The 26,039-nt window shown below is 40.9% G+C and overlaps 1 protein-coding gene across 1 annotated transcript in view; it reads right to left on the bottom strand.

Moving 5' to 3' along the window:
• Window positions 1-14,927, bottom strand: part of CLSPN (claspin) — a 28,660-nt gene extending 13,733 nt beyond the window's left edge. The window contains exons 1-10 of the mRNA XM_004266472.3: window positions 14,805-14,927; window positions 11,402-11,510; window positions 10,429-10,877; window positions 9,645-9,806; window positions 8,711-8,788; window positions 8,306-8,378; window positions 7,630-7,738; window positions 6,862-7,442; window positions 2,481-2,672; window positions 145-386 (exon numbers count right to left, since the gene is read on the bottom strand). Of these exons, the coding sequence (XP_004266520.1) occupies window positions 145-386; window positions 2,481-2,672; window positions 6,862-7,442; window positions 7,630-7,738; window positions 8,306-8,378; window positions 8,711-8,788; window positions 9,645-9,806; window positions 10,429-10,877; window positions 11,402-11,510; window positions 14,805-14,828 (2,019 nt within the window). The 5' untranslated portion in view covers window positions 14,829-14,927. The remainder of the gene's footprint in view (window positions 1-144; window positions 387-2,480; window positions 2,673-6,861; window positions 7,443-7,629; window positions 7,739-8,305; window positions 8,379-8,710; window positions 8,789-9,644; window positions 9,807-10,428; window positions 10,878-11,401; window positions 11,511-14,804) is intronic.
• Window positions 14,928-26,039: the final 11,112 nt, after the last annotated feature.

The raw sequence follows: 26,039 nt of genomic DNA, 5'->3' as shown, positions 1-26,039 counted from the left end.
TTAAGTACATATGAGCTACATTTATCTCTGCCCCTGAAATCTCTTATACAATTGAACATGCTCATTATATTCTTACTCAAATCTGATTTTCTCTCTTCCTTATTCATCATGATCTAGTAACAAAATCACATAATTGCCAGAAACCTCCTGATTGCCTTCTTCCTCCTCTTCCTCCTCTTTTGCCTCTTCTTCCTCCAAAGCTTCCTCTCCCTCCTCTTCTCCGTCTTCCTCGGACTGATCCGTCATTTCTTCCTCCTCCTCCTCCTCTTCTTCAAATCCATCTTCATTATCTAACTTAAGTAATGCTTGGCGCTTTTGGCGCTCCTCAGACCTTCGGAGTTTCATTGCTTCTTGCAGCTTAGCTTTCAGCACCTGAAGCTTTTCCCCTGAACAGAAATATGAAGAGATGCTTTAGACGTAATGACCAACTACACACTACAACAACACAAGTGTCCACTTTAGGCAACTCCAGAGGTGTTCTAGACACAACCCAAAAGGAAAATCAGAGACCTTAGGAGTCTAGGCTTTTGTTATCTTAACAAATGGAGAATATCATGAATTGAGTGTAGGAGATAACTTCCATAATTATGCTCTACACCCTGGGATAATATATTACAGAGATTATAAAACTATTATTTAAAAGGGTAAAAAAAAAAAAAGATGGGTGGGGGGGAGTGGGCCTTCAAAAGTCTATGGTTCAGAAGCCATGAAGGAAAATATTGATAAATTTATCCACATTAAAGAAAAAGAGAAACAACTAGAGAGTAAAATGGGCAAACGATATGAACTGGTAGTTCACAGAAAAATGAACATATATTGTAAATAAAATTAAAAATAATGCGTAAGGGCTTCCCTGGTGGCACAGTGGTTAAGAAGCCACCTGCCAATGCAGAGGACACAGGTTCGAGCCCTGGTCCAGGAAGATCCCACATGCCGTGGAGCAACTAAGCCCATGAGCCACAGCTACTGAGCCCGCGGGCCACGACTACTGAAGCCCGCGCACCTAGAGCCTGTGCTCTGCAACAAGAGAAGCCACCGCAATGAGAAGCCTATGCACCGCAATGAAGAGTAGCCCCCACTCGCCGCAACTAGAGAAAGACCGAGCACAGCAACAAAGACCCAATGCAGCCAAAAATAAAATTAAAAATTATTTTAAAAAATAATGCTTAACATCACTTCTCATTAGAAATACAAATCAAAATAATGAGATACCATTTTTTATATATTTGGCAAAAATTTGAAGGCTTGATAATATCTGTTATTAACTGGAAGAAACAGGAACTCTTTTTTTTTTTTTAACAGGAACTCTTATACACCGTGATTCAGAGTGTAAATCGGTGCAACTATTCTGAAGGACAATGGGATGATATATATATATATATATATTTTTTTTGACTCACTGATTCCACTGTAAGGAATTTTGCATCAAAATTTACTAACATATATCTGATACTAGGACGCAATATTGTATGAAATACCAAAACTGAAACAAACACAATGTCCATTAATAGGAGTATGGTTAAACAAATCATGTTATACTTGCACAATGGAATATCACACAGCTGTTAAAAAAAAAAAAGGCCCCAAAGCAATAATGTGTATCCTGATATGTGAACTCTTAAGTTAGGTGGTCTGGATTAGGCTGCTAGTTCTACTACTTACTAGTTATATAAATTTGAGCAAGTTGTTTAAATGCTTTCTATATCAGTTTCTTCACATATAAAATAAGGACACTAATGTTATTTGCTGTAAAGCACCTAGAGCAGTGCCTGGCAGAGAGTATAAGTGTACAATGTCTCTCTCTCTCTCACTCTCTCTCTCACACACACACACACACACACACATACACACACACACACACAATGGCATATGCATATGAATTTTCCCAGAACACACAAGAAATTGTTAAGTTGCCTTTGGGAAGACTAATTTTTCATTTTATACCTTTTCCTCAGTGTTTTAATTTTTTTCTATGTGATATATTACTCGTGTTTTCAAAGTGGGAGTGGAAAAACAGACCTGTCCCTAATACAGATTACAAAGCAGAATGCACAGTATGATTGCATTACTGTTTTATTTTTTAAGCAGACATGTACTGTCTGTTTAAAAAATACATGCAAAAAGTTTTAAAGGATATAAAACATGGTTACAGAAGATGTCTCTGATAGAGAATTGTAGAAGTTTTTTGTTTATTCCATGTATTTTCTACAATGGATATATTTTTTTAAACAATAAGACAAAGGCTAGTTTAAGAAATAATTCCTCTGACCCACCCCACACAACTAGGTAATGCTACACACATGAATCATGCTAGAGGTACTGCTGTCCCATCTCTAAAGTCTCCAAGGAAAAAGATTCTATAACGTCTCATTATAGGGTCTTCAGTAGCCATAAAGCCCTGCCAGAGTACAAAGAGCCAGGCACCCATCCCCGCCCCCAGCCAAAAAAGTAAACAAAGAAACCCCCATGACCGCAAATACCTGGTTTTGTGTGGCTTGCTCCATCCAGCTTCTCAGCTGCCAAAGTCACAGCTACCGTATCTGCCTTGAGCTCTTCCTTTCCATCAGGGCCCACATCTTTCACTATGATGTTCACATTCACCTGCTGAGCAGCCCTGGGTTTGGCTGCTGGATTAGCATGCTTCCAGAAACGCTGCTTCAAGGCTTCCAGTTCTAAACCAAACGCCAACCAGTATGTCAGTTTGCCTTTAAGATTCCAGTTAAGAATTACAAGCTGTGTTTTTTAAGTTCAACAAACTTGTAGGGAAAAAAACACACACAGAGAAATACCAAAATCTCCTTTGCTACCAACACCTGTGTCCAATTCATATAACTTAACCCAAACTAACGGACTGCTGCAACTTCCTCAATATACTTCAAAACTCATTTTAGGGTAGAAATTTACAATGAAGTTTCTAAATATGTGCAATTCCTCAGGGAGATCAGCTCGGTGCTTTGTGACCACCTAGAGGGGTGGGATACGGAGGGTGGGAGGGAGACACAAGAGGGAGGAGATATGGGGATATATGTATATGTATAGCTGATTCACTTTGTTATAAAGCAGAAACTAATCACTTTGTTATAAAGCAGAAACTAACACACCATTGTAGAGCAAGTACACTCCAATAAAGATGTTAAAAAAATAAAAATAAGTATGTGCACTTCTTTTTAAAAATGTATTAAGCTGGTAGAAAAAATACTATACTCCTCAATTATTCAAGGGCTTAATTTCTCATGGGTTTCAGTCTCCTTTTAAAAAATTCCCTTCTTTGAACATTTCACTGCTTATCAGCAATCTCACTAAATACGAGTAAGGTCAATTTAAAAAATGGAAAAAGAAAATAACAATCAATGCAATGAGTGATGTAAGTCAGCGGCAGGACTGGAAAAGTTTCTTCGTCAAAATTTTAAAGATATAATCAGTACAATCAGAAAGGAAATCCCAGTTAGAAGTGGTCCCTGTACCACACACCCTACTTGTATATAAACGGGACTATGAATACACCCACCCGCCCCCCCCCACACGTAGTATGAGTTCAGTGGTCTAATAGCAACAGGGCCTTTCCCTTCTTCCCCACTGCTGTTGCTCAGAACTTTCTTTCCTTTCTCCCTCAACTAGCTGTTACCTCTCTCACTCTGTTTAACAAGTCAGTCATACCATAGTGGGATCTGGTGTAAAAGAGCTGACGGAAAGGAAAGGAGAGGAAGAAAAGCTCCTTTGGGGTTGAGGGATGCTGGCTATTTTCATATGCCATGCGTTCTTTTCCATGATAAAATGTCCAAGATACTCCAAGTTTGGCTCTTTTTCTAAAATGCACTCAAATCATACTTTAGTAGTTTTGTGCTTAGCATGTAGATGTGGGTTTTCCCTCCCTAGAGCGTCTTAGTAGAAAAAGAGAAGAACTGGAAAGAAACCTTTTTATTCTGAGTCCCTAACATTATTTATTAATAGAAAAAATCCAATCCCAAAGGAGGGCATGTTTACATTGCAAACCAAAGAGTAGGGTGAGAAGCTGTAAGTCTGCATCCCATTTTATTTTATTTCAGTAAGTTAGAAGCAACAGGGAGTGGCAGTGGAAAGGGAACAGAAATAGGCAGCTCATCACTGGTGCCAAGAGAATAAAAGAAGTGGAAGGGGAGGAAGATTACTCAGGACCTTAAATAAGAGTGAGGCAGGAGTTGCCTTCATTCTTCTGGAGAAAGCCAGGTCCCTCAAAACTCTTCATCCACCAACCCACTGGAGCACCCCTTTTCCTTGCCCTTTACTACGTGACTCAACCACCACCCTCCTCACTATAGAACCCCTGTTCAAGCTCCTCTCCCTCCATCGTCTTTTCCCAACACCTTTCATCTCCTCTGTAAGTGAAAAGTCTCTGCTCTAGCTCATGTCTCCACCTAAAAGCCCTGCATGATCTGGCCTCTAGTCACCAACCTCCTTGCAATCTTCACTTCAGCTAACCAGAGCTTTCTCTTGTCTTTGTGTCTTTTGTAGCTCTGTCCCCTCCACCAAGAAAGCCCTCCCTCACCTCTCTGCCTTGGTATCTCTTACTCAGCTTTCAGGACTCAGCTCAGGTATGAGCTCCTTTCAGAAGCTTCCCTGACTCCCTGTGAGGAACTCTTTCTCTAGGCTCAAAGTATGCACAGCACTTAACATCCGACTTTTCTGCCTGTTACTCCTACTAGGCTTTAATTTCCTCATGAGAAGGGACTACATCTAACTTGCATACACAGCACCCACCATGCTAAATAAAAGTTTATTGCATGAATGAATAAATGTTGATCCTAACTTCATATATTATGAAACAGGCTGATCTGGAAACCCAATATCCATGTCAAATACTATTTCTGAAGGAAAACATATTCTGAGTTAAAAATAAGTGCCTACTATGAGCCAGGCATTGTGCTAGTTCCCTGTAAAAGCCAAGTGTAATGTTGGAAAAATTACCCAACCTCTCCAAACCTCAGGCTCTTCATTTGCAAAATAATATCTGGGGCTACGAAAATTAAGAAAGATAACTAATAAAAAGACCTATCAGTGTCTAATATAGTAGGTATGCCAAAAAAAAGGTTTCTTCCCTTTTCTGTTTCTCAGTCTGAGACTGTTTAGAAAACTTCTAGTCCCATATAAAAAAATTTCACAGTATTAGGATAGTAAGTACTCAGAAAGTTCTACCGCACCTTTCAGTCTCAGACTATTTAGATAACTTCTAGTCCCACACAACAAAACTTTCTCTCCCTGTTCTAGGCAACAGCTTATTTCCACACTTCTTTGCTAACAGAGCTATGCTAGTTGTTACAAAACCCTTCCACCCCCGCAACTGCTCTGGTCAAACTGACTTACACGTCCTCCCAATATGCACCACACAGAGCTCTTTCTGTCCCTTCTAAGAACGTCCTTTTCTCCACTTCCACAAAGTCCACCCATTCAATCAACGAAGACTGATACTGTGGCTGACCTAGCACCTGCCAACCATATGTTAGTTAATGAAGGAGAGTCTTGATGTAAATAATTTCACTGATAATAGAAAAAGCAGCCACCATTTGAGTGTTTCTTTATGCTATCCACTTGTATGCATTATTTCAACAAATCTTCACTAAAGCCCTGTGAACCAGATAGCGTTATTTCATTTTTTAAAAAAGATGCCTTGGGGCTTCCCTGGTGGCGCAGTGGTTGGGAGTCCGCCTGCCAATGCAGGCGACACGGGTTCGTGCCCCGGTCCGGGAAGATCCCACATGCCGCGGAGCGGCTGGGCCCATGGGCCATGGCTGCTGAGCCTGCGCGTCCGGAACCTGTGCTCCGCGGTAGGAGGGGCCACAACAGTGAAAGGCCCGCATATCGCAAAAAAAAAAAAAAAAAAGATGCCTTGGAGAAGTCAAATAGCAGACTCAAGTTTAAACAGTGAATAGTGTAATCCAGATTCAGATCCCAACCTTGCTATAGAGCCTCAGCTCTTAATTATCATATCACATTGCAGAGGAGGGAACACCTAATTTTACCGACAAGTCAGGAAGTCTACCGAATGTGGGTAATACTTGATTTCTCTCTTGAAGGATCATTCATTCATTCTTTCATTCATTCAGTAAACATGGCTGCCTAAAATGTGTCATCCACTGTGGCAGCACGGGGGACAGAGTAAGGAACAAGCCAGAAGATCCCTACTCAAAGTATAAAGGGGAAGGTAGTGAACAAGTAATTACATCCACTTATTCTTTAATCATCTATTGTAAGAAACTTATCCCTCCTCTTTACTATGATTCTTTACTCTAAATGTTTCTTTCAGCAAAGAATACTCTTCCCTTTTCTCCATGTTATTTAACTTTTTCCAATTATCAGGGACACATGTTCATGATAGAAGATGTCACTTCCTTCCTTGTATTGCTGTTATTTGCCTACTGCTTATCTCCCCGGGTAGAGCGTAAGTACCTTAAGTGTAGGATAAACGTCAGATTTCTCAAGTATGCCTTACAGCAACTTGCATGTAGCGGATAGTTTAATACTTGTTGAATGAATGAAAAGAAAGAAAAGAAATTCAGTTTTGCAGACAATTTGCTGAACCAAGATATTTCTAACTGTGAAAAACTGAATAATGCTTTTATCAAAGTCATACCATAAAACAACAGCAATGTACCCTGCTTTGTACATTGACTGTCAACAGGTTTCCATTTAAACAAGGTTTAGAACATTCTAATACCCTGCCAAATGTACCTAAATGATTTCTATCTGGTATCTGGTACATCTGTAGAATAAGACCATGTGTGATTATTTGTTTCTCCTGTATTCCCTGTCCTCCACAGTGGCAAATACTAGAAAGCTGCCAGAACAAATCACTCTAGAGAAGCTCCTCACAATTCAAAGGATTACCTCTGTTGGTTTCAGGTTCTTCAAGTATCACAAAAGAACCTTTGTCAGCACCCAGCCGAGGCTGAATGAAAACATCTACTCCCAGTTGCTTCAGTCTATCCACAGTGAACCTCCTCACTTTTTCAGGTGGCACCACTGCTGCTGATTTAGTTTGAAGGCTGGGCTCTTCCACCTTCTCATCTGCTTCTTCTGTTTTTTTCAGGCCTTCTTCTTCCTCCAGGGCACAAGGTTCAGGTGCCACAAGCCCTCCAGCCTGATACTCCTCACTGTCCTTATTCCCAAGGAAGCTGCATTCCTGTTGTGCCACCGAGATGTCCCCAGGTGAAGGTCTAGCATCACTCTGCTCTTGTTTCTCGGGAATTTCTAGCTCTTCACTTCCTGTCAAATTCTTACTGCAAGACTCATCTGATCCAGTAGTGATCTGGGGTTCCTTTGAAACTGCAGGGAGTGCATTAATTTCCATTTCATATCCTGCACCTGTTGTCTGCTCAGAATCTTTGCTATGGTGGTCACTATTTATCTCAGTTGTATTTTCAGTGTCTGTGATTTCTTTGTGATGGCTTGCCTGATACTTACATGACCTAGAGAAGGGAAAATAACCTGGAGTTGAAAATTATCCTAAACGTGAAACATTCTTATCCCTTAGCACGTAATGAATCGTTTAAATCAATTTTAAGGAAGTGAGGAATCTGAACTCTTTACACCAGGTGTTTGCCTCAGAACTGAATATTTATGAAAATTATAATCACAAGGAAAGAAGCTTCTTACTTCAGTAGTGCCATGGCATTTCCCTGGCAAGTGGGCCGGGGTTTACGTTTGAAGAATTCATGAACAGTTTTATTCTCAGGCATATGATATGGAAGATTAAGTGCAGCCTCTAGAAAATGGAACAAAACAAGCAAATACATATACTGTACATTCTGAAATGTCACTTTACAATCAGTTAACTAAACAACCAAAGCCATCCTCAGAAATAGAAAACAAACCTGCCTTTAATAAAAGCAGGCTCCAACTACAAAAAAATTCCCTGAAGACCAGTGGCTTTTAAAATTAGCTGTGAAATCAAATTGATCCAGTAAGTTTTTTAAAAATAGAGATTCTTGGACCCCATTTCGAGCCTACTGAATCAGAATTTCTGTGGGGCCTAAGAATTTATAAATTTGAAAGGTTTGTAAAAGGGATCCTGATGCAGCTAGGCCATAGACAACCCTTTAAAAAACTCCCTCATTACCACCACTACAGTTCCGGAAATTTTCTCAGTTTATACTAATGTTCCAGGGGCTTCAGAACAATGGCCATTCATCAAGATCAATTCTAAACTTGATTATTATAATCTCATTCATATTAAGATTGTTAAAAAAAAAGGAAAGTCCCCAACATCCAAGTTGAGCTTACAAAGAAATAATGTGATTTGCCTCAGTGTTTACCATACAGGTTTCTTTACCTCGAATAAGGCGCTGAGTCTCACTATGCAATTTTTTTAATGCTTCCTTACTTAACTTGGCTGCCTTTCTTTCCTTAAAGAAAACAAAAAGTGAGATTACATTAATGCTATTATCCAGAAAGGTTGATAGATATTCATCCCATAAAAGTCTGCTCTCTCCAAGAAAAGAGGATGGAGAGGGAACAGTAAGCATTAATAAGATCAAAACAATATAAACTTCAGGAGCTCACTTATTTGCAAGTCTCATAGAATTAATTCAGTCCAATTCATATTTGTGTCCCTACTATGCACAAAGCAATATCCTAGGAATCAGGGTAATACGATAGACACAATAAAACTCCTGAAAAACCCACAATCGCCTGGGAAAAGAGCTCAACATGACAACTATATAGGGCTCTATGTCACCTTCCTCGTGGCGCCTTTTGATAACTCAGTTTCTTCTTCAAATGAATAGGCCTCACTCTCCAAAGATGGTTCCTTTCTCTAAAAGAGAAGATTGCAAATGGATTAACAGGGAAAAAAATTAAACTGACACAAGAGGATGTTGCTTACGCAAAGACTGCTTTTGCACTCCAACACCACATCACGCTACATTAATGCTAAATCAATAATTATCAAATATAAAATGTTAGACACACAGCATCCTCTAATGCCTAGAAAACACATTAGTTGTCTCCAATGGAGCTTGGGCCCTCATTTCTTACACCTCTCTATTACATCTTTCCCTAAGGAGGGACAATGACTTCCAGGAAGCTAATCTCAGGAAGAATGATTATGCTTCCAAACACTCAGGACAACGATGGTTTTTTTTTTTTTTTTTTTTTTTTTTAAGCGCAGGCTCAGCGGCCATGGCTCACGGGCCCAGCCGCTCCGCGGCATATGGGATCTTCCCAGACCGGGGCACGAACCCGTGTCCCCTGCATCGGCAGGCAAACGCTCAACCACTGCGCCACCAGGGAAGCCCAGACAACGATGCTTCGACTAATGCTTCTCTTTGATACCCTTCCTGAAACCCTATAGGTTCATTTCCTAGAGGCCACCAGATTATAAAATTTACATCTCTGACCCCTTTTTTACCAGTTTCTTACAAAACATAAAAGTATCTTACTTTCCTCAACATTCTTATTAGGGCAATGAAAATACTAGTTCCCAAACAACGTAGCACGTCTATCACTTGTACTGCATAATTCCAAAATTAACGGCTGAAAAACTGAAATCAATTGACACGTGCTTTTTCTTCAGTTAAAAAAAAAAAATTAAGGTTCCAACAGTAAATCAGAAAACAAAGCAAAGGTTAGAAGCAGTGGGTTAGCTCTAACTGCAGTCATCTTTTACTTGCCTTGTGCTTTTTTACTTTGTTTTTCACAGCTTCCCTTATTGATTCTAATGACTCTTCATCTTCTAATGGAGAGTTATTTTCCTCCTCCAACCCAGTTTCAAAAAGGTCTTTATCCACAAGTAGACAGCCACTGTCATTAAATAGCTGTTTCACATCATCTTCCTGGGTAACACAAAGAAAAAGCAAGATCCAATCATTTTCAAATCCAATGTTTTACAGCACCATATAGCAATTTGCATCAGGACAGAAAAAGCTCATGCTTCCTCAACAGACAAGTATATGGCATCCTAGAACATTATCACTGGTTCCTAATCCATAGTCATCCTTTGAAGTCCATGCTGTGATTTTACACAATTGTCCAAAATTAACTTAATAAATAGTACATTTGTATTTGAAAAGTCAATTAAATACTTCATTAAGCAACTAGCTTATAAAATTTGAGGATGGTTTTTCCAGGTAGCAAACAAGACTTTTGACTGATGGAGGCATGAAAAATCCTATGAAAGTTAATTTTCATCAGATCAGAAACAGCAAAGAATAACTCCACGTGCTCACAAAGAAAATCAGAAACCCATTTATTTGGAAGGTGTCCTCTCATATCCAAAATGGAGAATGAGACCAACGGATTTGAAATCACATACCTCATTGCAAGACAATCAACTCGAAGGTATATCCTGAGTGCAGAAACAACCTCAAGAACTAAAAGCAACTATTTTTCCTAAAAGCAACTTTTTCTAAAACATTAACCTGCCTTAGAAACAGCAAATTATTCTTTTAAATGTACCTCATTTTTTGTTTCCTTCTTTTTCAGCTGCTTAATTTTCTCCATCTTTCTCTCCTCTTTCTTGAGTCTTCGCTTTGATTTTACTTTTGCTTTTCCTCCAATTCCTTCTTTATCATGTATGGGTTTTTTGGAAATCTTTCTGTCAACTGTAAAATCCACAGAGTTTTCAGGTTGGAGACTCAGCTCTAAGCAAGGTGTCACTTGGGTTTCAAGATTTTCCTGACACAAAGACTCCTCGATGTCACTCTCATCACTGTTCACCAGAGTTCTGTAAATCCTTCTGACTTTTCCATTTTTTCCAGCATGTAAGTTCTCCTTATCTTCCTCCTCTATATCGTCATAGGTAGTTTTCTCTGGAGAGGCATTTGTGCCCTCCTGTTCAGAATCACTCTCTTGTAGCACCTTCCTGCTTTTCAATTTCTTACTCACAAATATCTCTTCATCTGAATCTGGAGGAAACACAATTTTTTTTAGAGTCTACCGTCATTGGCCTTCTTCCTAGTCCCCGTACTCCTCAAAAACATATCCAATTAGCCAAGTGATATATCACCTTGTGAAATTATGTAACTAACACTAAGAACTGATTGTAGCAAAGCAAATCTAAAAATATATTTTGAAAACCACTTTCCCTGGAAAAATATCTCTTACTAAGAAATGTAATTATATATATTTACAATGTGTAAAGCTGTTCTGATCCTTCTGGCAGGTGTTAAAAGTCCTTTTATTATAGGATGAATGCATTCAACCAGGCAATATGGTATCTTCTAGACACTTTATACATTCAATAATATAACAGAAATGGTTATTTTCAAAAGGGTACAAGCACTATTATTTTGCTTTTATAATAAACAGAACAAACAAGGTTAAGCATTAATAATTTAATAAATCAGAGAATAAGAAATTAATCCAGTCCCCTTACAACCCAAGCTGCCACATTCTATTCCTAAAAATAAAAGTACTGACTGTTACAAACCTTGTTCACTCAAGAGCCCAACTATTTCACAGCTGCCCTGTCCACTGTCTGAAGGACTATCTGCTTCTTCTTGTGAAATGAGTTTTGAATCATTGATTTCTAGGTGAACCTAGAAAATGAGAATATAATTTGTATTAACCAGCAGGTGACAGAAAGCTCTAAGTACATAAAGATACACAAATTATCATGGGATCATCAGGCTGAAATAAGGAAAAACCAATACAGCAGTTTAACAAAAGGATGACATTAAGAATTACTGGACATGGGCTTCCCTGGTGGCGCAGTGGAGAGTCTGCCTGCCGATGCAGGGGACATGGGTTTGTGCCCTGGTCCGGGAAGATCCCACATGCCGCGGAGCGGCTGGGCCCGTGAGCCATGGCCGCTGAGCCTGCGCGTCTGGAGCCTGTGCTCCACAACGGGAGAGGCCACAACAGTGAGAGGCCCGCGTACCGCAAAAAAAAAAAATTACTGGACAGGACTTCCCTGGTGGCGCAGTAGTTAAGAATCCGCCTGCCAATGCAGTGGACACGGGTTCAATCCCTGGTCCAGGAAGATCCCACATGCCACAGAGCAACTAAGCCCGTGAGCCACAACTACTGAGCCTGCACTCTAGAGCCCGAGAGCCACAACTACTTAGCCCATGTGCCGCAACTACTGAAGCCGCACACCTAGAGCTCGTGCTCCACAAAAAGGGAAGACCCCACAATGAGAAGCCCACGCACTGCAACGCTCGCAGCAACTAGAGAAAGCCTGCGCTCAGCAACAAAGACCCAACGTGGCCAAAAATAAATAAATAAAATAATTTATAAAAGAAAAAAAAAAGAATTACTGGACAAGAAAACAAACTAAAATTCATTGTTCACCTTTGAAGGCTATTATAGGACCAACTCTTTATTTTGAGTTATAGTAAATAAATTTAAAGAATCAAGCACTTATTTCGTTTTACTGTGTAAAGTGTTTCTCAGTGTATCCAAATGACATGATAAATAACATCACAGAGAGGCAATCCAGGTGTGGGAAACTATAGGACAAACTCTGTGGTTTCTTTAACAGTAAATTGCAAGAAAAAAGAGAGGGGGGGGACTTATAAAGAGAGTAAAGATATTTACACACACACATATCACCGACTGCAATATGCAGGGGCCATGTTCGGATCCTAATTCAAACAAACTGAAAGTATATGTATGAGTCAAAGAAATCTAAACACTGATTAGCTATTTAATATCAAGAAATAATTCTAAATTTTTTAGGTATGGTAATAATATAGTAGTTATCTTTTTTGGAAAGCCCTTACCTTTTAGAGATGCATGATGAAATATCTGTGGATGAAATGTGTGTGGAATTTGCTGCCAATAATTCAGTAAGGGGGGAAGTGGGTGGGGGTATAAATGAAACAAGACTGGCATGATTTGATAATTGCTGAAGTTAGGTGATGGGTTCATTATAACAGCCTTTCGATGTTTATGTCTGAAATTCAGCCCCCCCCCAAAATTTTTTTAAGTCACAAGTGAAAAATCTAAGGAGACGGGGGTATGTTGGGTGACTTGACTAGTTAGTGACCAAGCTTGGTTCATAGAACTCTGAATCAACTTATTAATAAGGGGGAAAATACATCTGTAATGTAATAGGTCACAAGGCTTCACCCTAATGGCTTCTCAAACAACTATTAAATTGATTTGAATGTTTAGTACAATTATTAAAATTATAACCAAAAATAACACAAACAGAGGAATATCACTGAGGATCATGATGTATATGCTGATGATCCTCCCAACAATGGAAAGCAGTAAGACTATTTGTGGACATGGAAACTGAGTTCAGGTAACCACATAGCTCAATACATGGTGATACTCTTTTTTTTTTTTTAAAATATAGATTTATTTATTTATTTTTGGCTGCATTGGGTCTTCGTTGCTGCCCGTGGTCTTTCTCTAGTTGCAGCGAGCAGGGGCTGCTCTTTGTTGCGGTGTGCGGGCTTCTCACTGCGGCGGTCTCTCCTGTTGCGGAGCACAGGCTCCAGGCGCACGGGCTTCAATAGTTGTGGTGCATGGGCTCAGTAGTTGTGGCTCGTGGTGTCTAGAGTGCAGGCTAAGTAGTTGTGGCACACGGGCTTAGTTGCTCCGCGGCATGTGGGATCCTCCCGGACCAGGGCTCGAACCCGTATCCCCTGCATTGGCAGGCAGATTCCCAACCACTGCGCCACCAGGGAAGCCCCATGGTGATACTCTTAATCACTGTATTCTAGGCAATCTGCAGCAGAACCAGCGACAGTCAGGGCCAGGAACAGGGTGAGGCTAGAAGGTCTCAAAACACTCAGTAATCAAGATATTTTAGTGCAATATTAAAATAAAAAATCAAACGGACAAATTATGACTCATGAGGTCAGCTGCTTGCTTTTGTAAATAAAGTTTATTTTGAACCAGGGCCAGGATGAGTGTGAGGTGAGTGAGACAGAGTAGTGCAAACACAGGGTCGGATCTTGTCTTCATTTCAAAGTTTGATATTTTGTTCAAAATCAAATAATGGAATTTTTTGCATTAATTTTTACTTTTAAAAATACTGCATTTAAGTATTATCTTGAACCACAAGGTCCTACTGTATAGCACAGGGAACTCTATTCAATATCCTGTGATAAACACAACGGAAAAGAATAAGAAAAAGAATGTACATATATGTGTAACTGAGTCACTTTGCCGTACAGCAGTAATTAACACATTATAATTCAACTATACTTCAGTAAAAATTAATTTTAAAAATTATCTTAAAGCGCCCCGTTAAATTTTGCTCCCAAGACGAGTGTCTCACTCCAGTCTCAGCCCCAGAAAAGAACACAGATCTGGAAACAGATGTCGTTTCTACGCCAATTCCGACAGCGACCAGCCAGTCACCTCCCGGAAGGCTCCGAGACTGGTACCTTCACCTCTTGGGACCCTGTGTGATGACCTCAGAGGCCTCTTCCAGACCCAATTTCGAAGTCTCTAAGACTCCTGCCGTCCATTTACAGTTAATGCTGCCCCTCACCCTAGCGGTCCGGTTCGGCCTGGTCCTTCCTCCTTGTTGGGGCGCAGTTGGAGGAAGAGCTCCCGCCGCAGGAAACGCGCCAAAGGGGCGGGCTGAGCAGAGGCTGGCGGCGGGCTGCGCGCGCCGCAAAGACCAGGAGCAACCTCCCCGAGGGGACCGAGGCGCGGGGACCCCAGCGCCGGGATCGACCGCGGGGTCCCGAGCACTCGGGGCCTGTAGTTTTATCTCCGCAGGGCCGCGAAGCCGAGCCGCCGCAGTGCACGCCGGGAGCTGTAGTCCTCCCAGCCTCCACGACCCACTCGGCCGGCTCGACCCCTGCCCCACCCCACCCCTCCGCGCCGGGCCTCCGCAGCTTCAGATAGAGGCAAGTGCATAAACTCACCTCGGAAACCACTTCTCCCGTCATGACTCCGGCCTCCGCAGCGCGCCGCTCAGGAAGAAGCAGGTCTCCGCTTCCCGCACCCGGGACGCAGCTGCTCCCGCAGTCTCCGGCCAGGCAGCGGCGTTCGAGCTTTCGCGCCCAGCCGGAGTGGATGCTCCGCCCTCAACGATTTGCACCAATCAAGAGGAGGCTTTCTACATGAGGCCGCGCCCCCATCCTGTCCTACCAATCGAAGCTCCTTCGGCCGGCCCGTTGAATATAATCTGGGTTAGGTTGGCGGGTCGCGGCTCCTCTTGTCAACTGAGGCAGGGGGAGGCTGGAGGTGTCCTGGCTGCCTGGCGGCCAGACCCTCTGGCCTTGCAAGACTTTAACGTGCGAGCGGTGACCTTTGACCTTTGACCTTTACCGTAGCGCGGCAGCTCCCATCAAACGCTTTTTGAGGAGTAAGCCCTCCAGGCGGGAAGTGAGCCAGGAGAAGATCCCTGGGCACCTGAAGTCATCCCCGTGGGGATTTTCTCCAGGACCTCCTTTCCTGGAGCAGCTGGGTCCCACCTGCTCCTTTTTGTACATGGCACTCACGCCACTGGACATCAAAAAAGAAAAGTTTTGTGGGCTGCTCAGATACCAAAGAATATCCTTGGATAATCTTTATTATTTTATTTAAGGTTAATTCGAGTATGCAGAAAACACACACTCATCCCACTTCCATACTCTTTGGACAAGGCAGGAAAAAAATTAAAAGGTCTGGAGTCAGACTAATCCCAGACAGTTCTAATCCCTTGTCATCGTCCTTGTTACTATCTTTTTGGCCCTTCAGGTCCATTCTCTCTCTTTCCTTACTTATCCTGCTCTGTCCAGGCAAGGCTGACTTCTCCCCAGTGCATTATTCGAGCTCCCTTGCCCTCCAGATTCTTGTTGAGTCTAGCTACTGGAAGATATTTACAAGATTACTATAAGGAAGAGATGAGTGCACCAAGAAAGAAAGGTCATGTTTACCTCCCCCACTTCACCGGCCGTGATCCTATCCACTGACAGGGTGACCAACTCATTCCAGTTTTCCCAGGACTTGCCCAGTTTTAGCATTGAAAGTCCCACCTCCCAGGAATGTCCTCAGTCCCAGGCAATCCAGGATGGTTATTCACCCTATCCACTGGCCTCCTCTTCCAAGTTTCCAGGTTTAGCTGAGTTCAGATAAAAGTTCTCTCTCCTCATCTTCATTTCTTCACCTCCTTTCAACCCATGTCTGCTCCCACCAGCAAGATCCCATCTTCCATCCTCTTCTCTCACATCTCAATCTATCCACCTTTTCACGCACTTTACTATTAATTTTTACATTGATGATTCCTAAATATACATCTACACACTCTTCCCTCGTATTTGGAGGGCTAACATTTATTGGGGGCTTACCTTGAGACAGGAAACAGTTACAAGAATTTTGCAAGCATTATCTTATTTAATCTTTAGAGTAACTTTGTAAGGTAATACTACTATCTCCATTTTAGCAGATGAGGAAACTAAACCTTTCAAAGGCTAGTAACTGGTGGAGCCGATATTCACACCCTGCTCAGTCTGACTCCAGTGCTCATACTCCTCAGCGGGACCTTGCCTGCACACCCTCTACATTCTCCCTCCATCCCCTGTACTGGTTTCCCTGATAGCACTTACCTCTGCCTGAAGTTTTATTTTTGTATGTTTGTATATTGTTGCTTCAAGATGACAAGCACTTTTTTTTTCTTTAACACCATATGCTCCTGATCTAGAATAGTCATTCTCAAACTTGAGGATGCATCAGAATAACCTAAAGGGTTTGTAAGAACAGATTTTTGGACCCCATTCCCAGAATTTCTGATTCAGTATGTCTGATGTGAGGGCCAAGAATTTGCATTTCTAACAAGTTCCCAGGTGATCCTAAAGCAGCTGGTATGGCGATCACACTTTGAGAACCAAGGGCTTAGAACATACCTGGATCATGGTAGAGAAATCAATCAATATTTGTTAATCTAATTAACTCAGTCACTTGACAACTATATTATTCTTCTTGAATTCCCTCTGGGAAGTGAACAAATGAGGTGACACTCCTGACATTAACATTTTCAGAACGATTAGCATTTTCCTTTCTGTGGAGAGCACTTCTTCAGTCACCTGAGAAACTAAGAGAGCTCTGATTTGGACAATAGGTGGAAGGAGTGAGCTAGGAAGGGGAAACTTTTTATTCTATATATTAACTTGTGCCAAGCTAAAGCAAGTCTGTATTTGAAATTAGCAATCGATATTCTCAGTTTTGGTGAGAATATAGCACCGTAATCCAAGTTACCAATTCAGAAATCTGGAAGTCACGTTGACTCCTCTCTGTCTCTTGATTCTCAAGATTAATCATCCAACAAACTCTGTTTATGAAGTTGATAGATGGCAGTGAGGGAAAGATCTGGAGTGTTCACTTTGCAAGGATGAGCCTGAACCTATCGCATAAATGGCTTTGTGATCTTAAGTAAGTCATTTAGCTTCTCAGAGCCTTGTTTTCTTTATTTGTAATTAGAAAACATTGGATTAGATCATGATTCTCAAATGGGTTTGATTGGCAGAGCACCTGGAAGTTAGGTACTCTACAGAAAATACTTTACAATACTGACACACTTATTTTGGTCATAGAATTTGAGAAATTGTTTCACTAGTAGAATCTATCATTATATCACAAAAAATCAATATAAGAAAGCAATTATGAAAAACTAAGCCTTGTAATTTAACACGCTCAGCCCAGTCCAAAGTTCTATTTATATTTCCTTGCTGGCCAACAAATAAAAGCAGATTCCAAAGGCCCACGAAAGTTTGGAGGGAGAAAGTTGATTAAATTATATGTTTTACTTCATCTTTTCTGCAAATTGAGAGAGTCTACCATGTTAAACTTTTAGTACTCTTCCTCCTCTGGAGTTACAGTGTGAGAACATGCTTTTCTGAAGTCCTAGGCCACTAAATCCTCATCCCTGGAGAAGCACTGCCACCATGTGGCAAGGATTGGTCATGTCATTCCATCTATTACCTGTAGCCTGTAGTCACTCTATCCTTTTTTTGTTCCTTCATTTTAAAATTATTCAACAAGTTGTTTAAACTTTCCTTTAGAATGGTGAAATAACTACATCTCCCAGAATCTGCTTTCAAAAATAATTTTGTACTGTAATTCCATATAGCTGTAAAGCTTCTCTTGGAGAGTACCTGCTTGAAGGCCAAGGCTGTTTGACTTGCTTGATGTCCAGTATCCACTGACCTTTAAAAATGGCACAGGACCTGACACATAGTGGATGATTAATAAATCATTGTCTAATGAATTATTAAAATACACCTAAAAAACAAAACCGAAAAATACCAGGGCCTCTTTCCAAGGCATGACAGCACACACACCATCAGCTATTTTGTACGCAGAACCTCATTTACTGCAACTTTTGGTAAACTAAAGTACCAAAAAGTATCAAATATCCATCTATTCCTTCAACAACCTTGAGCCCCTATTTAAGCCTACGCTAGACACAGAGAATATGAAGATAAATAAAATATAGTCTTGTTCTCAGAGAGTTTCCCGTTGCTGGTTGAAGACAGGCAAGTAACTAGGCATGTGTAACGGAAGAAGTGTATACAAGCAGCTGTGGGGGCCCTGAAGGAGGGGAAACTGATTTTGCCTGGGGCAATTCAGGGGGACATGACACCTGAACTGAATTTCAAAGATGCATTGGAATTCTCCAGGCTGGCATTAGGAGGAGAAGGTATTCCAGGTATGCGTAGGGGCTTGATAAAGCATGTTGTGTTGGGGAACTGAAAGTAGGTCAGTGCGTCTAGAGCACAGAAGTGTATGTTTGGGGGAGGGGGACGGATGGCCAGAATGAAGGCTGAAAGTTAAACAGGCCACAAGAATTCTGGAGTGCTATGCTTAGAGTTTAGTTTTTAGGCGGCATGAACTGGGCAGCTGGTGGATGGGGGTGTTGTTAAGAAGGAGGGCAACATGGTCAGATATGTGCTTGAGAAAGATTATTCTGGCAGCGTATGAAGGATGGATTGGAAGGGGATTAAACTGCAGGCAGGAAGACCAGTTGTCTAGGTGGGAGATTATAGGGACCTGAACTAGGTCAATGGTAGTAACAATAGAGAGGAGGAGATGGATTGGAAAAAAAGAGGGAAAATTGACAGGGCTTGTTGATGATTAACCTTGAGGGGCAAGGGACAATAGAGTCAATGTAAAACTAGTGACTCTTAGGTTTCTAGATTGCTTGAGTGACAGATTAGGGTGCCAGTCACCAAAATTGAGAATATAGGTCACTAATTTCAAGTACAGACTCACTTCAGCTTGGCACAAGTTAATATGTAGAATAAAAGGTTTCCCCTTCCCAGGTCACCCCTGTCTGCCCCTTGTCCACGTTGGAGCTCTCTCTCTTAGCTTTTCTGGTGACTGAAGAGGTATTCCCCAGGCACAGGTCCTTATCTCCTTTCTAGTTCCAAACTTCTATCTGTGCAGCACCCAAAACCCTAACTCAACAGCTTTTAGTACTCCATGCATATACTTTCTCTTCAATTCCCTTTTCCTTTCTAGCTACCTACCCAGGAAAAATGTATAAGTGAAATTCCTCTGCCCTGCTTTATTCAATTTTCTGCCCAGGCTTTTTGCTTCAGTTTTTGTAAAAAACCCAAGTGTTTTTCACAACCCAACCCTACCCTAAGCTTTATAGAAACTTAATGGCTTTTGGTGTGAGTAGTGTTTATTTAGATATTAGCATCCTCAGCACTTGGGGTCAACCCCTATATGTATGTTTGGAGGAAGGGGATTCCATTACAGAAGGACAAAAGGGGTCTGCTCCACTCCTAATTTCTATTAAATTTCAGCAAATTGGATAGGCTAGTGCCTGACCTTCTTCAGACATGCCAGATAATTCAGCTGTACCTAGGAGGGCACAGACTTACAGGAATAGAGTAACTTCTTCAAGAACGATGTAGTTGGAGTGGGGAAGGAACACTTCCTAAGACAGGAGGTGGTACTGGACAGACAAAACAATATTGCTCCCACTGTAGGCCCAAAGGATAGTCTACTAGTGATATTTAACCAGGGGATTTATCATGGTTGTCATAATGACCCTGCCTCTACTGGAATTTAGTGGGTAGGGCCAAAGTTGCTAAATGTCAGTGAGAAACACCGAAATAAGCAAAGAGGAAGAAGGAGAATATTTTAGGTGGGGAAAATGGAATGAGTAAAGACATGGAGACTGGAATAATGATAAGATTTTCAGGGAATTGTTCAACTAGTGACTTCATGATGATGGAATGGAAGGTAGGGGATAAGATGTCAGTGTTGTTAAGTTAAATTAAACTCATTAAAGACCAACAGAGTGTCTCTTTGGAGCCTGGATATCTGATAGATACATGGGATATACCAAGAGAACAAGATAATGTCCTTTCTGTGAGGATAAAACACACACACAAATAAATAAATTATAGAGCAGATTTGATGAGTGCTTGGGGAAGATATGTTATTTGTGCTCTGGAAGCAGGATCACAGCAGACCTTGAATATGAAGCATGGAACTTGAGACATGATATAATAATACATTCATTCACTTCACAAACCTTTATTGAGCTTTGTAATAGATTGTTAGAATAATCACAGCTCTTTGTGATTTCAGTGTGATTTTGCTGCACCTCTCATCTAATTTTTTTTTTTTTTTTTACGGTACACGGGCCTCTCACTGTTATGGCCTCTCCCATTGCAGAGCACAGGCTCCGGATGCACAGGCTCAGCGGCCATGGCTCACGGGCCCAGCCGCTCCGCGGCATGTGGGATCTTCCCGGACCGGGGCACGAACCCGTGTCCCCTGCCTCGGCAGGCGGACTCTCAACCACTGCACCACCAGGGAAGCCCTCATCTAATTTTTGATCTCTTGAATCTGGGCTGTCCTTGTTACTTGCATTGATCAACAGAATCTAGTGAAAGTAACATTGTATAGGTAGCCTTAAAGAGCTTTGCAGTTTTCACTTCTATTATCTTAGAACACTGCTGCCACCATTTAAGAAACACAAGGGGGCTTCCCTGGTGGCACAGTGGTTGAGAGTCCGCCTGCCGATGCAGGGGACGCGGGTTCGTGCCCCGGTCCGGGAAGATCCCACATGCTGCGGAGCGGCTGGGCCCGTGAGCCATGGCCGCTGAGCCTGCACGTCTGGAGCCTGTGCTCCGCAACGGGAGAGGCCACAACAGTGAGAGGCCCGCGTATTGCAAAAAAAAAAAAAAAACCAAAAAAAAAAAAAAAAAAAAAAGAAACACAAGGTATCTTGTTGGATGTGCCACATAGAGGAGAATCAAGACACTTCAGCCAACAGTTAACAACTAGATTTTACCATCTTGGACCATCCAGTCCCATTGAACCTCCAGATGAATGCAACCACGTGAGTTACCAAAGGTCAGATGAAAAGAAGAACTGACCAACTAAGTCTAGCCAAATTACAGAATCATGGGCTTTAAATAAACAAGCCACTACATTTTAGTATGGTTTGCTATGCAGCAAAAGACAAAATAAACTTCTATCCTCTATGCCTGACTTCTATGCAGGTCAAGCATAGAAAGTACAGTTTGAAACAAAGTTTCTACTCTTAGGGAGATTATAGTCTTGTAGCAGAAGATAGACAATAACAAATAAGTAAATAAATATATAATATCAGATAGTGATAAAGGTTTTGGAAAAAATAAAGAATAATAAGGAGTTACAGGGTGGACCCCAAATAGCCAAAGCACTCTTGAAAAAGAAGAAAAAGCTTAAGGCATCACACGTTCTGATTTCAAACTATATTACAAAGCTATGACAATCAAAACAGTATGATATTGTCATAAAAGCAGACACATAGATCAATGGAACAGAATAGAGAGCCCAGAAATAGACCCATGTATATATGGTCAATTAATCTACAACAAAGGAGTCATGAATATACAATGGGGAAAGGACAGCTCTTCAATAATGGTGTTGGGAAAACTGGACAGCCACATGCAAAAGAACAAAACTGGCCCACTATCTTACACCATACATAAAAATTGACTCAAAATGAATCAACAACTTGAGCATAAGACCTGAAACCTTAAATCTCCTAGAAGAAAACGAAGGTGGTAAGCTCCTTGACAGCAATTTTGGTGATAATTTTTTGGGGTTTGACACCAAAAGCAAAGGCAACAAAAGTAAAAATAGGTGAGACTACATCAAACTAAAAGCTTCTGCACAGCAAAGAAAACCACCAACAAAATGAAAAGACAATCTACTGAATGAGAAAAAATATTTGCAGATCATATATCTGAGAAAAGGTTAATATCTAAAATATAAAGAACTCATATAACTCAACAGCAAAAACAAAAACAATTTGATTTTTAAATAATGAGCAGAGGATCTGAATATTTTTCCAAAGAAGACATATAGATGGCCCACAAGTACATGAAAAGGTGCTCAATATCACTAATCATTAGGGAAATGCAAATCAAACCACAATGAGATAACACCTCACACCTGTTATCAAAAAGACAAGACGTGGACTTCCCTGGTGGCGCAGTGGTTGAGAGTCTGCCTGCCAATGCTGGGAACACGGTTCAATCTCTAGTCTAGGAAGATCCCACATGCCGAGAGCAACTAAGCCTGTGCACCACAACTACTGAGCCCTAGTGCTGCAACTACTGAAGCCTGCATACCTAGAGCCCGTGCTCCACAACAAGAGAAGCCACGGCAATGAGAAGCCCGCACACCACAATGAAGAGTAGTCCCACTCACCGCCAACTAGAGAAAGCCCGCCTGCAGCAATAAAGAACCAAAGCAACCAAAAAACACAAAACCACAAGAGGTAACAAGTGCTGTCGAGGATGTGGAGAAAAGGGAACACTTGTACACTATTGGTAGGAATGGAAATTGGTGCAGCCACTATGGAAAACAATATGGTGATTCCTCAAAAAATTAAAAATAGAACTACCATATGATCCATCAATTCCACCTCTGGGTATTTAACCAAGGAAAATGAAAACACTAACTTAAAAAGATATATGCACCCCCATGTTCATTGCAGCATTATTTACAATAGCCAAAATATGGACACAATCTAAAAATCCATCAAAGGGTGAATGGATAAAGAAAATGTTATATATATATATATATATATATATATATAAAAGAATGAAGTATTGGCATTTGTGACAACACAGATGGACCTTGAGGGCATTATTCCAGTGAAGTAAGTCAGACAGAGAAAAACAAATACCACATGACCTCACCAATATGTGGAATCTAAAAAATAAACCGAATTCATAGATACAGAGAACAGATTGGTGGTTGCCAGAGGCAGGGAGTGGGGGGCAGGCGAAATGGGTGAAAGGGGTCAAAAGGTACAAAATTCCAGTTATAAAATAAATAAGTCATGAGAATGTAATGTTCAGCATGGGAACTATAAGTAGTAATATTGTATTGCATATCCCAAAGTTTCTAAGAGAGTAGATCTTAAAAGTTCTCATCACAAGAAAAAAAATTGTAACTGTGTGGTGATGAATGTTAACTAGAGTCATTGTGGTGATCATTTTGCAATATTTACAAATATCAAATCATTATGTTGTACACCTGATACTGATATAATGTTATATGTCAATTATACCTCAATAATTTAAAAAAATGTTTATTTTTAAAAGGGAGTTAGGGACTTCCCCAGTGGCCCAGTGGGTGAGACTCTGTGCTCCCAATGCAGGGGGCCCGGGTTCGATCCCTGGTCTGGGAACTAGATCCCACATGCATGCCGCAACTAAAGTTCTCACTGCAACTAAGATCCCACGTGCCACAACTAAGACCCTGTGCAGCCTAAGTAAGTAAATAAATAAATTTTTTTTAAATTTTAAAAAATAAAAAAGAGGGTTAGAGGATGACAGGTGTGGTTGGGGCTAAGGATATTTATTTAGAAAAATAAATCCTTTGAAGAAAATATGAAAGTGTTCTAGAAAAGAGGTTTTCATGCTTGATGATAACTGTCAGTAAGTTTTTCCATGATTCTAACCCAGATCCTTCTAACTACACTAAAATCCACTTATAGAATCATGGAAGAAACTTTAGAAGTTAGCTCATCTTATTTCCTCACATAAACAAACTGAACCCCAGTGAAGGTGTTACGTTGTCTGTAATTTACTTATATTAAATATTATATCATATAAAATATATGATATATAATGTTAATATATGTTTAAATATTTCAGACTAGAAAGTTTTATATACGTGTTACCTAGTTTTACTGTAAAGCTTGGAGGCTATTAGTTAACATCTGAAGTACCCTAATAAGAAATAAACACTCTAGGAGTGGTTAAGTTAGTACCTGAGAAATTCTAATCAATATCTCACATTCCAGTAGCAGTTTACATCAAGAACTTCAATTATCTTTATTGTCAATCAGCATTAGAAGACTATTAAATAGGGTTAGATGTTAGATATGTTTTTTCATGGGTGAAATAAATGGTGTCAAGATATGTGATTTAGCTAGAAGCATTGTATTATATAGGTACCTCCACCCTTGCTTGACCAACATATAAGAATCTAGTGAGCTCAGCAACGAGATTCTTTAGAATGATGTTATGGGCTGGGACCTATTCAGTATTTTTCTCCCCAGTAGTGGAAGATCCTGTCACCTGATTCTGACTAGCAGGCTAGATGAATCCTGCTAAATAGAATATTGTCTTATTTACTTAAAGTTAACTTTTCAGGCAAGGGAGTTGGCAAAGTGTCTAAAAGGATCAAGATCTGGGACTTCACTGAGCTTACAAGTTGTACGACTGGTTTTGCCTGCTTGTTAATAAATATGTTGAGCATGTAGTAGATTTCAGTCTGAGACTTGCTTTCATTGTAACACACCACTTGGTAGTAAGCTTTCCAGAAAGAACATGTAGCCCATCTCTCACTGTTGAAGGCTACTGATATCTTCCTCTCACCCCTGCAATAACAACAAAACACCACTCAATAATTAGTAAATAAATGTTTATTAATATAATATAGCAAGTTGGCTTGGGTCAGTTTGTGACAGAAGATGATTTGCCTAAGGTCACGTAGCAAATTGATTCTTGACACCATTAAATGCCAAACAAACAATATGGACCCACAGTACCAAAGAGAAGCCAACCAGTGTTGAGTCAAGACGATGCAGTGTTTTAGGAAGTTCAGCTTGCTGCCATCCGGAGAATGGGTTGGGAAGAGAAACACTGGATACAGGAACACCAGTGAAGAGATTGTTGCTCTATAGCCCAGGTGAGGCAAGGGCCAGAGGTGCAGCATGGTGCCATGGAAAAAGCCCGGACACTGGCATCAGAGAGATCTTTCTTTGTTCACAGGCTGGCTCTGCCACTTATCAGCCATGTAACTGTGGGGAAGTCACTTTTCTCCCAGGTTCAGTTTTCCCCAAACAAAATCCATTAAATTGGGATGGTATATGTTAAGACCCCTAACTCACTGATTGGTACGTGGCAGGCATTAAATAAATGCTAATTCCTTTCACCACCGTTAAACCATAAAGTGGAATGATGGAACAGCTGCAGAAAGACTAGTCGAAGCCTGAAGCAAGGGCTTAACCTCTTACCTGTCACCAAACATTAGAAGCAAAATTGGGGCTGGGAATTCCCTGGAGGTCCAGTGATTAGGACTCCGGGCATTCACCGCAGAGGGTAGCGCACTTAGTCCCCGGTTGGGGAACTAAGATTCACACGGCGCACGGCGTGGCCAAAAAAAAAAAAAAAAATGGCGGCTATAACCTGCTAGAATTCTCTTGCTCTTCTTGCTTGACAGGATCATTTCAAGCAAGCAAACCTTTCAAATAAGCAGAGCACTTAGTCTTATTCAAAGTACAGAGAAGATAAAGAACTAAAGACATCTGCTTTGAAAGAACTTCTAGTCTTAATATTCTCTTTCTATTAATGCTTTAATTTCTCCCATTTGAGCTACCACTAGCTTTCCAAATTCTGTGACATTAGATTCAACTATTATTTTTTAGAAGGAACTGATGTGCCAGGCACTAGACTAGACCCTTCCTATATATTGTTTAATCAACACAACAAACCTATAAGGCCTGTATTATTATTATTATCCCTATTTTTTTTTTTTTTTTTTTTTTTTTTTTTTTTTGCAGTACGCGGGCCTCTTACTGTTGTGGCCTCTCCCGTTGTGGAGCACAGGTTCCGGATGCGCAGGCTCAGCGGCCATGGCTCACGGGCTCA

This window comes from Orcinus orca, chromosome 1, assembly GCF_937001465.1.
Source record: "Orcinus orca chromosome 1, mOrcOrc1.1, whole genome shotgun sequence".
NCBI lineage: Eukaryota > Metazoa > Chordata > Mammalia > Artiodactyla > Delphinidae > Orcinus > Orcinus orca.
The sequence above is the reverse complement of the archived record's forward strand: the minus strand, read 5'-3'. Positions and strand labels throughout refer to the sequence as shown.